Source organism: Gouania willdenowi, chromosome 1 (genome assembly GCF_900634775.1).
Source record: "Gouania willdenowi chromosome 1, fGouWil2.1, whole genome shotgun sequence".
Classification (NCBI taxonomy): Eukaryota; Metazoa; Chordata; class Actinopteri; order Blenniiformes; family Gobiesocidae; genus Gouania; species Gouania willdenowi.
The window spans coordinates 26,702,291-26,719,378 of NC_041044.1; the positions used below are offsets into that span (position 1 = coordinate 26,702,291).

The 17,088-nt window shown below is 40.2% G+C and overlaps 1 protein-coding gene across 5 annotated transcripts in view; it reads right to left on the bottom strand.

Annotated features, from left to right (window-relative positions):
* The window catches only part of mast1a (microtubule associated serine/threonine kinase 1a), an 89,910-nt gene that overhangs the window by 54,377 nt on the left and 18,445 nt on the right, over nucleotides 1-17,088 (bottom strand). For 3 of the 5 annotated variants that reach the window (XM_028443056.1, XM_028443073.1, XM_028443042.1), the window contains exon 2: nucleotides 16,686-16,717. In XM_028443056.1, the coding sequence (XP_028298857.1) occupies nucleotides 16,686-16,717 (32 nt within the window). Of the gene's footprint in view, nucleotides 1-10,926; nucleotides 11,303-16,685; nucleotides 16,718-17,088 lie in introns of those variants that run through there. The other 2 variants (XM_028443048.1, XM_028443064.1) reach the window with 2 other exon arrangements.

Here is a 17,088-nt window from a genome sequence, read left to right on the forward strand (position 1 = left end):
GCTATCATGCCCTTACTTTTTCCCTAAAAAATGTCCTGATGTGTTTTTTCTGCTAATATGCCACAATAAATGAGAATGATGCAGAAATGTCAATACATCACAAACTCAACAAAGTTTAACACATTTTTAAATGTAAAGGGATTAAATCAGCTTTTCTACAATCCACCACTGATACAACACACATTGTGTGTGTGTGTGTGTGTGTCTGGCGTCCAGTTCAGCTCTAAGTGCTGACTCACAGAGCACACGACACCAACTCTTCCTAATGATTGCACCATTGACGCAGGCAGCCTCACTTCCTCTTAGGTGACATCGCTCTCTCTCTCTTTCTTTCTCCCTGTATCATTCCCCCCTCTCACTCCATCCCTTCCATTATCTGACCTTTGGTATCTCTTAAAGGTAAATTGATGATTATAACAGTGGGACATAATGCAATTGTCAGTTACATCCATGATTTAAACAAATCCCAAACTGACAAATGTGTTTATATCAAGCCATTTAATGGGAACATTTGTCAAGCTGAAGGCATTTAGATAAAGACTGAGATGATGGCTGAGTGTTACTGATGGGTAGAAGATGAGAATAAACAGGTTAGGAGAAAAAAAAACATGTTTAATGAATTATTGTAAAGATTAAACCAGGAGGTTAAAAACACAGGAGCGCTTTTGTTCGGGGTTTCTGCAGTGTCGTCACATTGGCTGCATGTTGATTTGTGAAAGTGCAGAAAGATGTAAATTGAGGACTTTCATTTTATTCCCCACAAGCAAGAGGCCAGGAGGTAAAAGGGCAACTAACCTTTCAATTTTTTGTAAATTCAGAAAACAAATCCAAAATTAAGAGAACACGTTATTTAAAAAAAAGGCCAAAATAGAAGACTAACTAACTAGATTAGCGTTAGTTCCCTGGCTTGATAAATAATGAAGTTGTAAGGCTGAACAACAGCACCCTGCTACAGAAGAAACTTTCAGCTCCTCCACTGAGTTTTGACCCAGAAGTCAGACCCACGTACCTCAGTAGATTAACAGCACAGTGACTTGATAAGGACTCCCAGTCTGGAATAGTATGCCAAACCATTAATGTGGGAGAAACCATTTGAAGGTCAAGATTCTTAATGATGTGAGGTGGAAAGCTGCGTCTAGGGTCCACCTCCTGTTACTGTAACATGACAGCATCATATAATCTCTGTGGATTTGTCAGATGGACATTCATGAAGCTAATCTCCTTTGCCATTACATCCCAGGGCAGTTTATCTTGATCCCCTTAGCGGGCATTCACTGAGCAACCAATATTCATCATCATCATGCCTTTGGTAACAGATGACTATTGCTCCATTAATTACAATGAAGAGGTCACTCTCTGTTGGGTTGTTGCACAGTGAAAACCCTTTTTGACAAAAAGGTTCAAGCCATACTTTTATAAAAGCAACTTAATCTGCACTAAAAGACCACCAACACCATGCAGGATTACTAACACTATTTAGGGTTAATTCATGGCGTGTGTGTGTGTGTGTGTGTGTGTGTGTCTGTGCGTGTGTGTGCGTGTGTGTGTGTGTGTGTGTCTGTGTGTGTGTGATGTGTTGGCCCTGTTATAGCAGAGGTTACCAACCTTTCTTAAAGGGCCCATGTTAAGCTAAATTGACTTTTCTGTGCTTTAAACATCATAAAGTGCTGTTTGTGCTTCATACACATGGCCAAAGTTTTTTTTTATTGATTCCCTCAATCGTTAGGTAGAGGGTGATTTGCTCCTTTCTTACTGCAGGGTGAGCCCAAACACCTCGCTCCAATTTGATGACGTGTTCCCACTTTGATGACAAATTTGACGCGGCACTGAGCTGGAGAAGCCCCGCCTCCAGGAAGCTCTCTGCCGTGATTGACATGTAAACAGACACGCCCACGAAGGTGAGCAAAAACCTCAAATACTATGTTTTTGGGGTTCTTAGAACAAATGGAGATGGGTGAAAAATAGCATGATACAGTATGTAACCTTTAACCTGTGAGCTAATTCATCTGCACTATATAGTCCAAAGAGCTACCAGTTTGAAAAGCATTTCTTAAATACTACATTTTCATGGTTTCACTTTAATTAGAGGGTAAAATAATAAGGAAGGCTAGCAGTAACTTAAAAAGGTAGGAAATGTTGACGTTTCAACATGGAAATCAAATCAGATTTTAGATGGAGCTCATTGGTGACTAGAGCTCATAAGGGCCCCTCACATGCTCCATGCGGGCTACTTGGTGCCCACGGGCACCAGGTTGATGACCCCTGTGTTAAAGACAGGATACTGGTAAGGAGTCTATCATGCAATAAGGCCAAAATGACTCACTCAGGCCTCAAGCCTCATAAACATATACAGATTTAACAGATATCGAGGATTAGATAATCACTGGAGTAAAACCTTCCAAACAACGTTGTGCTAACAGTCCACCATCGTCACAGTTTTCACACCATCAGAGGAGCCCTGGCAACATCGTGAAGGTGTGAAAATGTGTCCCTGTAAAGATACATCAGGAGGTCATAGTAGGACATTGCTCTGTTGATATATTCAGTACTGTATATCCGTTTCTCGTTTCCTGTTTACTGTGTTTCTTCTGGTGGTGGCTGTGTCAGCACTGCTGCGGTAACTTTATGTGGAAAGTTCAGATTAAGGGCAGTGAATCACAGCAATAACAACAATTTAATGTGATGGCAATTTGACCACAGTCCCACAAGATGATCTGTAGCCATAAGTGTAGACAAATTGAGCATCTCATACAGACATCAAATACTAAAAGTTTGTGGATAATATTTTATGATTTAGTGGCAACATCAATGACAAAATATATGAATTGATGTGAATAAGACAATCAATAAGCCAAATGAACCAAATGACAAATTATGAACGTCTAAATAAACTACAGAGAGATCAATATTCCTCCTTATGTTTGAATAAACATTCCAGTAACTGGTAATGTTAAAAACAAATATGTAAAGTATAAATGACTACAGCGCACATAGGACCCTATTCTCCCATCTGGACTAAAGTGTTTTTTTACGCGCCTGCATTTACGCGCCTCTCTCCTGCGTGTATTCTTTGGTCCAGGTTCCTAACACGCACACCACACCTAAATCAACCAAAAACGCATAGTCCGTCAATGAAGGCGGTCTGAAGTAAAGGAGACGGACTGGGCTATGATGTCATTATTTTTGGGCTCTCCAGAAATCACAGAACATGGAGTTTTCCTTTTTCCATCATCATCATCATCATCATCTGTCATCAATGTTTCACTTGTTATTTACTCTTATAGTGGATCAAACTGTAGCTTTATATTGTACACAGAGTTAAAATAGTTGAGCATCAGCTGATCAGCTCTGCGACGCTGCTCTCACCCCCTCCATGAAAAATGAGTGGATGAAAAATATAATTGAATGTAACACATTGTGTCGCATCTCGAACTGGTAAATGTGAACATATTAGAAATGCTGATGGTCAATCCTTTGGCGTGCTTGTGTGACTCCCCCCTGCCACCCCCGTGACAATGTGATAGTGTTACTTTGGATAGATTATTTCTGGGAGTCTCTCCTGCAATGTTATGAGTGCGTGTCGCTTGAATTGCAACTAAGTCCATACTTCTTGTGCAATACAATGTTTCACCTTATCGGGGCACTGCACTTATTCCAGGTTCAGAAGCGCGTAAGAGGAAAACAAGATTTTAATGGGAACGCCCACATTTCAGGGCCGCTCCACCCGCAGTGCATAACTGGGATGGAGGCAGTGAGTGCCATAAAGTCATGCAGCGTTTTTTAACTTACGCGCATGGGAGAATAGATCCCATAGTGAATAATAAACAGACCTCCAACAGGATGCAATTTAACTTCGAAAGTGTTATTTCAGGCTGCTAAATATCACGTCGCAAATTTGTCATCCAACTCAGGAGCGTACATGATAAAGTTGTGTTCTCGTGTCATGGTAACATCAAACATAAACCACTAACAGTCTGTGTGTTTTGGTTCAAGCAGTCCTGAACACCAGCCAGTGACAGATGGTGCTGTCAGAGTACAAACAACAGGAGAAGAGCACACACATTTAATACTGAACACACTCTGTGCTGCTCTCTACTCATGCTATTGTTCTGCTCTCTCGTCTCCTGTCATTGACATACATGTCAGTGGTTTAACAAATGGTAACATCCATGCTTTATAGGAAGTAACACAGTCCTGCTTTTAACAGCAAAGTGGAAAACATACTTGTGAAAAATAATGCCATTCAATAGCATCTAAAAGCCGTACGACCACTGTGTGAGCGCTCTACTCTAACACTTGTTCATGCAGTGATGCTCAAGTAGATGACTGTGTTGAGCCGTTGTGTCCATTAGTATAATGTACGCTGGATTCCAGCTGAAATTACATAGAATTACATGACAGAAAGACAAAAGGCACATAGATGAATAACCAGCAGTAATTGAGAACAACATTTTACCACCCATACATAAGACAGGGAGTTTCTATACAGTTTGTTTAATAATTTAAACTGTGCATCATCTGTGTTGAGATAATGGTGTTTATTTTTTCACCTTCATATCAAGAACAAAAACATTTCTAAGTCTTTTACCCAGAGGGAAAACCATGCAAGTCAGAAGGAATCTAACAAAGTTACAAAGTCTCTCATCATAGATTTAGTTATTCCTGGTGGGCTGCTCTTAAATGTAGGCCGAGACACGACCTCAGGGTCTGTCTTTTATCCCACCCCACTAGTTTCTTCCTGCAGCTATGTGGCTGTCTCTGTTTCAGGCTGATTTTTTTTTTTTTTGTCCACCTCCTTTTTTTACTTACGTCATTTTATGGTCTTCCTGAAGCCCAATCTGTTTGGAGTGGACACTAAGCATTATCACTCTAAATTGCCAAAGCCAGATAGGGAGGCACACAACAAACACACAGTGAGCAGGGAAGCAAAGAGAGCTGAACAAAGCAAGATAATTAAAAAAGCCAGAGTGAAAGAAGGGGGGGAATTAATTTATGATTTTTATAACACATAGTTAAAGCAGTGCAATTTTTTCTAATTTCCATCAGTACAAAACCTTAGATGCATTTTTCTTCTTTTAAGTATGGCAAATTCAGAACCTAAATATATTGTATAGCCTTATGAATATCATCAAAATAAATTATTGTGTTAATTTTTCAGATTTTTTTTTTGTGCAAGATCTTTTTGAACAAATTTATTGAAAAGTGTACAACACAAGACAGGCCAAATTTAGCAAACTTTTATAGAAAATTTGCATTTCTATAAAAATGCAAGTGAGAGTGAGGAGATGTACTAGGTTTATGTCAAAAATAGTTTTATAACGTTAAACGGTACAACACTACACGGTAATCCACCAGTCCTGGTATTGGGAGAAATACTGTAGGGCTCCACCAGGGGTCTCTACTGCTGTTAACGGCCAGACAAACTAACAAACAAGGTTACACTAGCTGGGTTTCCATTACAGATTTTCACAAAATAAAAGCGATATTTCTTAAAGGGGACATATCATGCTAAATCCACTTTTTTAGCCCTTAAATGCATTTTGTTGTATATTTAGAGTGCTTAGAAGTACAGAAAAAATCAAATTAGTCTCTTCAGGGGCTTCGTAGATATCTTTATATTCTGTTTTGCTCATATTTTTCAATTTGTTTTGATTTTTCTATTCTCTATTACATTTTTTGAACTATTACATCACAGTATTTGCAGCGGAACTGCCAAATTAGTACATCAACTCCAGGTCCAACACTTCGAGCAATCCGCCATTTTTATTTCTCGCTTTTATTTTGTAGTCCAAGCTCAAGGATGCCGAAGTTACGAGAGGATAAGTCAAAATGTTCGGTTGTTGGATGTAGTAACCCACACGCTTCATTACACCATCTCCCAGCATCAGAACCTTTTTGAAGTGCCTGGTTGAGTTTTATTTTTCATGGAAATGTACCCACATTTGTGGGTAAGGTCATTTTTGTGTGCGCGCAGCACTTCAAGGATGACTGTTTCAGCAACCTCCGCCAGTATAAAGAAGGATTTGCAGAAAGACTTTGTCTGATTGAGGGTTCAATTCCTTCTATCTTTGGAGACGACGAACAGAGCACTTCGGTAAGCTGTAAATAACGCTAAAAAGTGTGATGATAAGACGTCCCTGTCATTGTTTTGTTAGCATTAGCAGTTGCACCGTCTTCAGACTTTATATGTTAGCGCTGTGTGCTCGTTTTAGATCCTTGATGATATGGCCTACGTGATTTAATTTAAGTCTAAAGTTTTCATTAGTCATTTCATTTTGCCGTTTTTGTCTTTGAAAAGACTGTATTAAAATGCATTTCGTGACGTAACTTGGCGCTAGCGTTAGCTCGGTGCTTGTGTTAGCTCACTTATTAGGGTTCTGCAGGTTCATCATCTTCATTTTCATCTCACTCCGCCGGGTCCGACTCTGTCTCAAACATGTAAGGCTGGATGGACAAGTCTTCTGTTGTTGACATTTTGTAATAACCTCTGAATAAAAAGTTTCTGCGCCGCTACATAGCTGTATCTCTTCTATCAAACTACAAAAATGGCCGATCAGGGTGGAGTTGAACCGAGTGTCACCTGAAGAGGGGGCGGGGTATGGAGTGTCTCATTTGCATTTAAAGAGACCGCACCAAAACGAGTTGCTCTCAGAAGCACATCAGAAAAGGGGTAGAAAAGGGGCCTGTGGAGCTATAATAATGAGGAATTCAGACCCAAGCATTGCAGTTCCGCTTTATATAGACCATAACTGTATGATTTATATGTAAAAAGGAAGGATTTAAAACCATGATATGTCCCCTTTAATGTCAACAAAGTAGAATTGTGCTTTGAACGTGTTTCCATTGAATGTTGTTTTGGGCTGGAGCATCGTAACTCCCGTGAAATCTTAAGCTTTCTTAAGCTTTCACTGCAGAAAGACAGACGCTCCAAACTTCCTTATAACGCTTCATATTCCTTTGTTGTTTCACGTCTAATGTGGCAGTAATATTTAAAAGTATAATGCTAAGAAATGTCCCAGTCTCCTCCTTTCTTTACACGTACTGTGTCATGTTTTCTCGGAGACAAGTGGTCATGTGACCAGGTACGTCTGTGACGTGTATTTGCGGTAAAAGTGTTTCCATAGCGCTTTTGCGGCACATTTCAATATCAAAACATCTGAAATACCTCCCGCAGGCGTTTCCATTACCAGTTTTTATTGCGCTATTTAGATTTTGCACATTTCCAAGGGTAATGGAAACGCAGCTAGAGACTATCGCTAAATGGCAGCTATAAACTGCTGTTCTATTATTGTGGAGGAAGGTCAAGGACCATGAGAGGTGGGTGGAGCTAATTTAGGGGAAACATCTTGTCATTTGCGCACAAGTATGTGGAACTGACATCTGACCACTGCACCTCTCTGACAGCCACTTGTTTGTCACAGCGCACTTTAACTTTGAGAACTGCAGCATTTTGCTTTGACTGTGACTGAATCTACAGAGCGTCACCATGCAACGGCCTGCTCGCGACTATTCCAGACTGTGAATAATGACAGGAATATCAGTACAATATTATAATAAATAATGACAGACAGTATTATTAATTTAAATAATGGTAATAGTAAAAGAAAGCTGCTCTTTCTTCCAGTAATGTGGACAGACTGTTGGGCCTCAGCAGCTGGTTGAATGTAAAAGAAGAATAGTTTGTGTCTGTGTTCCTGGATTTTTGTTGTTTTTTTCCTTTAACACTCCCTGTTGTGTCTTATTGCATGTTTGAGAAAGTACAAAATGTGCGTGCGCCTTCTCTTCCTCAACCTCTCCTACAACACCTCTGATATTGACAGGTTTTTCCCTTTTCGAAGGAAGACGTAACATCCAATAGATTAACATTAGGATGAAGGGGTTAGTTGTTGCCTCAGCAACAACGCCTGGGTTGAATTCACGGGTGGTGAACCTTCCTTGGACGCTTCTATGTGGACTTTTTCTAATCGTATTTATGGCTTTCTCCTCACAAATCCATAACATGAAGAGGTGAATGATTACGTGAATGGTGGTTTGTCAAACACTGCATTATTTTCAAAACTATAAACTAGAGAGAGACGTCAGCACACCTCTGCATAACAGAGGTCCTAAGTGCTGGAATAAAGCAGTATAGAAGATGGATCGTTGGCTAGACATCAAATACATTTGTGCTGGAAAGCAATATTAACAAGTACAGTAATTATAGTTAATTAGGTGAAAGTGGGATTCTGCAGGCTCTTGGATGAAGGTGAAACATCTTTAAGCAAAAATTCGAATTACCTTAATCAAACAACATTATTTAAAATTACCTGAGAACCGTCAGACACATCATTAGAGTACTAATAATTCCCACCATCAGAAATCACAGAGAAAAACCAGGTTGTGGGTCTGATAAGAGGGAGTCATGTAACAGCTGGTTAGTCAATTGGTGGGTCACAGTCATTTTTAACTCGCTGGAGTATAGTCAAAATGTTGAGACTTTTAGAAAATAAACATTCTAAAGAAGGCCTTTTTGAGCTAACAGGGAAGAGGGAGGTGTCATAGAGGAGGAATGAGTACTATACAATGGAAACATGTCATCTACATTAGAGTGGAAGCTCAGCCTATGTTAGCGAATGATATGACAAAAGTGATGCAGGAAGAGTGGTTTTCTTTTGAGTAATGGGAGAAAACCTTGTCCTTCATTGTGACTAATTGTTTCCTGTTCAATAAACTATGAATGGAACCAAGTGTTGGTCAGGTAACAAGGGAACTATTGTTTCTAGGGTAAAAAAAAAATAAATCATTATCATTAACTCATTGAGTGCCATTCACGTCTATAGACGTGAATTGTGGTTTTTTGGCTGGGGTTGCTAGGAGACGGTGTGACGAAGCTCTCCGGTGAATATCTAACTTGTATCATGATGTAGTGACCAACTGGTGACATGTAGGTGGCAACAGAAGAATGAAACAAGCGAGAAACAAAATCGTTTTTTCTGATGAAATTAGAGACTTTAATCTTTCAGAATCTGGTGAATTGAGAATTCAGATTGTCATTGTTCAAAATGCTCTAAAACGGCTGGCACTGAATGAGTTAACAGAGGTGAAAGTAACTACAAGTACTCACTGTAATTTATTTACTTTTATGGATACTTGTACTTTTGTGAGTATATTTCTAAATCAGTTTTTTACTTGTACTTAATTACGTTCCAAAATAAGTAATTTGTTACATTTCTACACCCAAACGTCACTGAGTAAATTATTATTGTTTTGTTTTAAAAGGATCAAAAAATGACCACACAACAATCAAATGCATCACATCATAAGCCGACCAATCAGATTAAACGTAATGCACGGCGCCAAAACAGCATTAAATGAAGGTTATTTTCATGAATGTCGCTATACTTAGAGCCTAATAATAATTTCATTTGAATTTGTTGGTGTTGCTTTATTTTAAAAAATAATTTTACATTTTAAAAAACCTTTTATTTTATACAGACGCCTTTGTGAAAAATAAATCAAGTTCCAATTGTGCAAGATCTGGTCTCTTCCTTTTTAAGTTTAAACATGAGATGTTTACTGTATGCAAGGGAACCGTGGCAAGATTTATTACCAACAATAAATTGAGTATTTTATGTCTGATTTTCTTCTACTTGTACTTGAGTACAATTTCAATCAAGTAACAGTACTTCTACTTGAGTAGGATATATAAGTACTATTTACACCTCTGATTATTAAATTATTGATATATCAGATTGATTAATTAAAAACCTGTCATATAAAAAATATTATCTTGGTCCTAAACTACTCCTGTCTTTAATGCTGCATGGAGTTTTATGATGTCATGCTTGAGATCACCTGAGTGAGCAAACACACCTGTGCAGCAGACACATGGAAAGAAAAACAAAGTCATGACACACCAACAAACACATTGTGTAAACATGCTAAGCATCGGTGTGGAAACAAAAAAAAGCTCCAGATACTTAAGTTTGGGATCGTGGACAAACCTCCTCAAGCGCACACAAAACACACACATTAACACACACTGCCTCATAAACACGTGCTGACACCAGGGGGGCGACGGTCTGATGATGGAGGCTTTACTGCTGTTCATACACAGACTGTGCTGCTGTTCACTCGCAGCTCAGAGTGAGCGACAGTGAAGACTAAGACTTAATCCCCCTGAGATCAGATTGGATGAAGACAGCGAGCGACAGTGAACGGCAGGGGGGGGACTAAAGGGGGTCTGCACGGGCTGTTCAAGAGGATGAGACGGGGAGAGGAAAGAGGAGACGAGGATGGAAAAGACAGGAGAAAGTAGAGGACAGATGGGGGGGGATTATAAATGACAGAATGTAACCACATCAGTGAAGTATGGATGTGATGAGGAACAAGGAATCTTTTAGCTATACTCTGCAACAAAAAGACTATATGTACCCTGACAATATGTAATAATAATACTTTATAATGTTATCTCAGACACACAGGCTGCTAACACACACACACACGCACACCATGTGCATGTGTCAGCCAGAGGACTGCAACAGATACTAAATCATCTAGCTCAATAAACATAGTAACATCATAAACACATTTTGCAAGTAGTTTGCAGTGAAAATATATCAACAAATACGTTTGCATTAAGTATAAGTTAAAAAATGGTGTTCTGCTATATGCAGATGTGGATACTCCATGTGAAATTGCAGTTTGCACTGAGTTCATTTTTCCACACACATAAAAAAACAAGTAGAAATACACAAAATATATTGCAGAAGCTAAATGGAAACAGTCAAACCACTGTGAAATTGCAAAAGTGCTAGCAGAGGCAACAGAAGCGTCACAGAAAAAAACCCAACATCCTCTTTGGATGAACACACACAGATGAACGACAGCGGGGCACTGAACTGGTCACAAAGACTGACTGTGCATAGACAGATTGTTGCCATTTACCTTTTTGTGCGTCGAAACATGTTTGCCGGAGCAGAGGCTGAGCAGGCAGATGAACATGAAAACCGCTGAGGCTCCACACAGATATGAACACACACACACACACACACACACACACACACACACAGACAGGCAGTCAAGAAGCAGCGATTATGCTCCACGCTGGCATGACAGCCTCCTCTGGTCAGTTAAGCACAGACACACAGGCTCGCTCTCTCTCTCTTTTACTCTCACTCTCTCTCCTTCTCTGATGTCTTGCCGTCAGTCTGTAAGAGAGTGTGCAGGAGGCAGTAGAAAGATTTGGAAATGTCATCTGTGCTACAGATGAAGAAGAGGAAAAACTGAGAGGAGAGGAATAAGAGAGTAGAAAAAGCTATCTGCCAAGCATCTTTCTAGGATGAGAGGATAGTGGGACTGCTCTCAAGGGTATGCAAAGCCAGGAAGTCTAGAGCAAGAGGAGGAGGAGGAGGTGGAGGAGGGCACAAAGTAGGGGGGGAGGTTAACATGTATATGCAGTATGAATGAGAGCGAGAAACAAACAGCAAGTGGAAGGAAAGGAACTGAAACTGTAAGAAACATGGCGTAAAAGCCAATCGTCGGAGCAGGAGGAAAGGGAGCAGTGAAGTGAAAAGTAACGTGAATGACAAATAGAGAGAGAAAGAGGGGATGAAAAGAGGCAGGGTGGAGTGTTTTTAGTGTTTTAAAAACTATTAGGACCAAACGGCAAACATCATCACTCATGTTTATGTGCACTGGCAGAAGGAATGATGATGTGCAGCTCATTGTAGTCACAAAATCCCCATTTCAGGTTTAGAAACTGTTTAATGGAATGAACAAATAGATGAATATATTAGTCTTATCCCATGACTCAAATTTATAGACATGGCCTCAATTGTATTGCTTCTTTTAAAATGTGTAATACTACTGTAGATGAGCTCTGGCATCATCGAAATGTCCTAGATATTACAGGAACTCTTCTGTAATGCTAAGGCATGAGAGGGTGAGTGTGTGCTTGTTTGTGTGTGTGTGTGTGTGTGTGTGTGTGTGTGTGTGTGTGCCCTGCCGCTTTCTCTCTGAAACAATGGAACAAATCCACTAAATGTTAAAGCTGACATGGGGTGACAGTTGCACAGTAGTGCTGAGGGGAGTAATTCAATAATGGATGCCGTCTCTAATGTGAGAGTCTGGATGGATAAAATATACATGGGAGAGAAGAGACACAGAGGAGAAGGGGGAGGAGGAGGAGGAGGATGGTGATATCACGGAACACAGCAGGAGGTCCCAGACAGAGATGATATCATATGGGATGGGGTTGATTTGTGCCATATGGGCAATACTCTGTGCATATTCAGGCGCTAACGTTTAGTATTTGTTGACCTGGCTGTCCTTCGATGTTCCCAATGCCATCCTTTCACAAAAAATAAAAACCAATCATCCCTGGGCACAGTGCAAAGCTCCAGCTCCACCCACAGGAGGAAGGGTGCAGATGACTGCGAGAGTAGCAGCAGTGAGCAGAGAACAAGGGCAGCAGATGGGGAGAGCGGAGCACAAACCTCTAGTTCAAGTGTTGCCTTCATGTCCCGTTGTGACAACTGGCGCCCTGACTTAATGGTCAGAGGTCACGGACAAAACACACTCGATGACAGCAGCCAGGGAGGGACACACACACACACACACACACACACACGACATGAGCATGCTTCACACACAGAGCATGCACAGAGAAGCGTGTGTTACCAAGCTGTGCAGCTATGAGATTTATCACGGGAATCAAAAGCTTACATATAATTAGTCTGCTGTTAGAATAGGATCATTTTGCTCAGAGAGAAAATAATGAGCAAGAAAGTGATTCACTACATTTAAAACAAGAGCATTATTGTGCCAAACATGGCATTTCATCATCTATATTCCTTAAGAATCAGTTAGTGAGAGTGGCTGACCATTGTCAGAGATACAGGAGAGATGTCTGATTGGCCGAGTTTACATGAGACCTTTAATTCCCCTTTAATTCAGAATAAAAATGAAATCCTCTTTAAACTCAACTGTAATTCAGAATAGAATAATTCATCGATCTTGTATATGTTTAATTCCGCTTTAAATTCATTCTGGTCGTTCTGCGCATGCTCGTCCTGTCACGCCGGTGACGACATGGTCCAGGATGGCCGCCCGGACACGAGCCGAGACTATTTATTTAACAAGAGCCCTAGAAGACATGGTTATAATGAAAAGAATAGATGGACATGCGGACATTCACACTGACTTATTACAAAAACACCAATAGACATGATACGTCAAGTTTGCCCCCTGTCCAATCAGAATCCTTCCCAACCCCCAGACCTAAAGCGAAATTGAACAAAACACCACATAACCGTGGCCAGTGTCTCTGTGTATAACTTCCTCAGCTGTAAGTAATGAAAGCACTGAGACATTCTAGTGGAAATTATGCATTTCTTTCTCTTCTGTAACATGAAAACAGTCTGTTTGAGCCTCACATGCAGCTTTCAGCATTTAATCCTGCACCGCTTACACACACTATCTGTTGCCTCCTCAGTTATTTGGAGATGAATTGCTGAGCGTGCGAAACAAGTCATGCTAAAGAACCTACGTGCACGTGCTGAAAAACACTAAATTGGTGCAACATGTTGATATTGTGCAGCTAGTTGTTAATTAAGATGGTAAATGGACTTGATTTTATATAGCACTTTATCACCACACTGAAGCAGTCTCAAAGCGCTTTACATATCAGCTCATTCACCCAATCACTCTCACATTCACACACCAGTGGGACAGGACTGCCATGCAAGGCGCTAGTCAACCACTGGGAGCAACTTAGGGTTCAGTGTCTTGCCCAAGGACACTTCGACACATAGTCAGGTACTGGGATTGAACCCCCAACCTCTCGATCAGAAGACGACCCACTACCACCTGAGCCATGGTCGCCCATGGCTCAGGTGGTAGTATCTGTTCCTTGTTCTTCCACTGACTGTCGAACCATGACCATAACCCTTAAGTAGATTCTCCACCATGAAGCCTTCTCAGTGTCTAGGTCCTCTCCTCCTTGTCAACACTGTATCATGTGGTTCTGCAGTCTGTCCTCTCTCCTCTCGCCCTTCTCTCTCTATTTTCTGTTTCAGGTTTCTTGACGCTAATTGGAGGTTCCTGATCTGTGGTTCGTGGTTCAACCAGTCTGTGATACTCGGATGTTCTTTTCTCTGTCGACTAACCCCAACGTGGCTGCCACCTCTGAGCCTGGTTCTGCTGGAGGTTTCTTCCTGTTAAAAGGGAGTCGTTTCCCTCCACCGTCGTTTATGCTTTGTTCATGTGGAAATGTTGGGTCTTTTCATCATAACTCTATATTATGTGATGTGCGCCTAGAGATGACTTATTGTTGTATTTGGCGCTATATAAATAAAGATGAACTGAATTGAATTAAAGTGCCTGCGTAGTATTTTAAATCAGTTTGACCAAGAATCTCCTTCTTGGTAGATGTATTTGAGATTTATATTGTTTTGAGGAAAAAATATTGAGTCATTTGAACATTTTAAAAGGGTCAGAAATCAACTTCTGCTTTGTGAATGCTTCTGCAATGTTGCAACAGCCACGAGAAGGGATGTATTAGACATCAGATGCTGAACCTTTAAGTAAGTTTGTCAAGGGCCTTATGTAAGTCTGCAACAATAGTTTGGTGTAATTGGCCTGCAATGGTCCGTAATAATCAAAAGAGGTCAAAAGAAGGAAAAGTGATGAGCCACGATCCACGACGCAGATTGAATTTAACAGGTGACTGATGGAGAGTTAATGCCAGGAACCATGTAAAAAACACAGACAGAGCATGACTAAGCATTCTGTAAGAGAATCTTTAGTCAGATTGATCATGCCAACATCCATTGCAGACAAAATCCTAATTTTATTATGAGTACATTAAAGCTAAACTATAGAGTAAAAAGAGGAATGGTTGCTCAATTCTTGTCGGTGTAAAGTATACATTATATTAACATGATGGGAAGAAAAACCAAAAAGAAGAAAATACATGTCTGAAAAAGAGTGAACTTTCAGCACTACGGACAGAGACAGTCCAACACATGCAAAGCTCTAATAAAGCTTTACTGCCGAGGAGACTCTTTGTCTAAAGGAAAAATACACATACTTAAAGGTATAGGTAGTAAATTGCTCTGTCAAAAGATGGCGTATGATAGTAGAGGTTAGTCAGGTGATGTCTATAATGAATCCATGTCAAGTCGCCATGGGTACTAAGTAACTGCTCTGTCAGCAAAGCACAGTCGACAACATGTTGCCTCCTCTTAATAACTTCTCATATTATTGTCCATCTTTCCTCTGGAAGGTGATTGTGACATGCCAATGCCTGTTTCTGAAGGTCTACCTTCTTTCCTCAGGCTGTAAGAGTTGTATTCAAGATATGTTTTTCTCATCTTTAATCTTGCTTTTCCATCTTGTTGTAGAATGTTGGCCTAAAGTTACTGATTTGGTTCTTTGTCTGTTTTCACGTTGCCATGACAATCAAAGCACTTTGAAACCTTGAATATTGAAGCAACATCCACTTTGTCAGGTTGATCAAAGAATCAGAAAGAAGTCCAAACATCCATTCATCCAAAATCTACACTCACAGATCGGGGTCCCAGTCATCATTACTGGTTTAGGGGGAATACACATGGGACAGGCACACATTTACCCCTGCAGCCAATTTAAAGATTGAACCGCTTTGTTTTTTTTTCCCATGTCTGCCTACGTCTCACAGTAGTTTTGCAACAACTATGCAAGTTTTGTTTTTTGCATTGTTCCCTTTTTCTTTTGCTTAATCGTGCCCATTACCAGACCCTAAAATAAAAACAAAACTAACTACAAATAAAATTAACTTATATTAACGTAACCACTGCATCCACGGAGGAGCCCCCCTCAACAACCAAAGCTTGACTATGTCATAATACTAGCCTTAGCTTTAGCCACAGTATTTGGAGAAAAACTTAATAAGAGGAAAACAAACTGGTCATTTATTACAATGAGTCTTTAGAAGAATAACATGTCATTTTCTGATGCAGTACTGACGATGGATTGCTTCTGCTAGGGCTCAACTGTGCCAAAAACCCAAATTTACGAAAAATGTAATAGCTTTAGTCATGTGTCACACTTCATGTACTGCTCTGTTCTCCTTTCCTGACTCCCTGCTTTCCTCCATCCACTCTGGGCAACGGGATCACAGCAGCGTTCTCTGGCAGCTGAACTTTCATTGCACAGCTCACTGGTCCAACGAATTGGAGAGACAGAAAGGGGCTGAGAGTGAAAAGGGCTCTGGGCTGAGACATGCTGCAGTCTAAAGAAAACATCACTGACCGTGACCTCCTTTAACAAGGCTGGAAACAGTAAAAGGGGTTAATAAAATGGTTGTTGTCTACTGTATGCCCTTGAGCCACCAAGCATGATCCAGTGTTATAAAAACAGGTATTATGGGCACTATTTGGACTTTTTTTGGACAATAAACAAGCATCAGATGTCATATGTGATCAGCGAGAGTGTACGGTGTCTCTATATTAATGGTGTTCTCTGGTCTCTACTGTTACAGTGCAGAGATGGCAGGTTTCTGATTGGGTACACCCCAAAATTACTGCAAACATGACCATTATGGCCATTAAATAGGATGCATATCACCTACCATCACACCCAGTGAATATAACCCTTCAGTAACTGAGAGGTCTTACGTCAAATGTTTCAGGAAACACACAAAAGTAAAAAAAAAAAAGACCTACCTGCTACTTTTTCTGGGCAGGGGTAGATCCTTCTGGTGGTTAAGAGAAAGCAGAGGAGAAACAAGGGAAAGTGGGGGAAGATGGGAGACACACAAGACAGATTAGGTCAGTTTCACACAAGTCAAAAACAGAAATACGAATACAATATTTAATATCAAATAGATCAATAATAACAAATAAATGTGATAATTTTTAAAGTTTCATATTTGGGTGATGTTGATTTGTTGCAATATTATGTCGCGTGATTCTCGGATCGATTCTAAAGGCATCCATATCAATTTTTTTTTTCTTTTTTAACCTTTATTTAACCAGGAAAGTCTTTTCCACTGCAGGAGACAATGTAACTGCATAAAGAAGTGTGCTTAAATGTTGACCAGCGTGTGTTTTTTCAATAAAAGCTAAA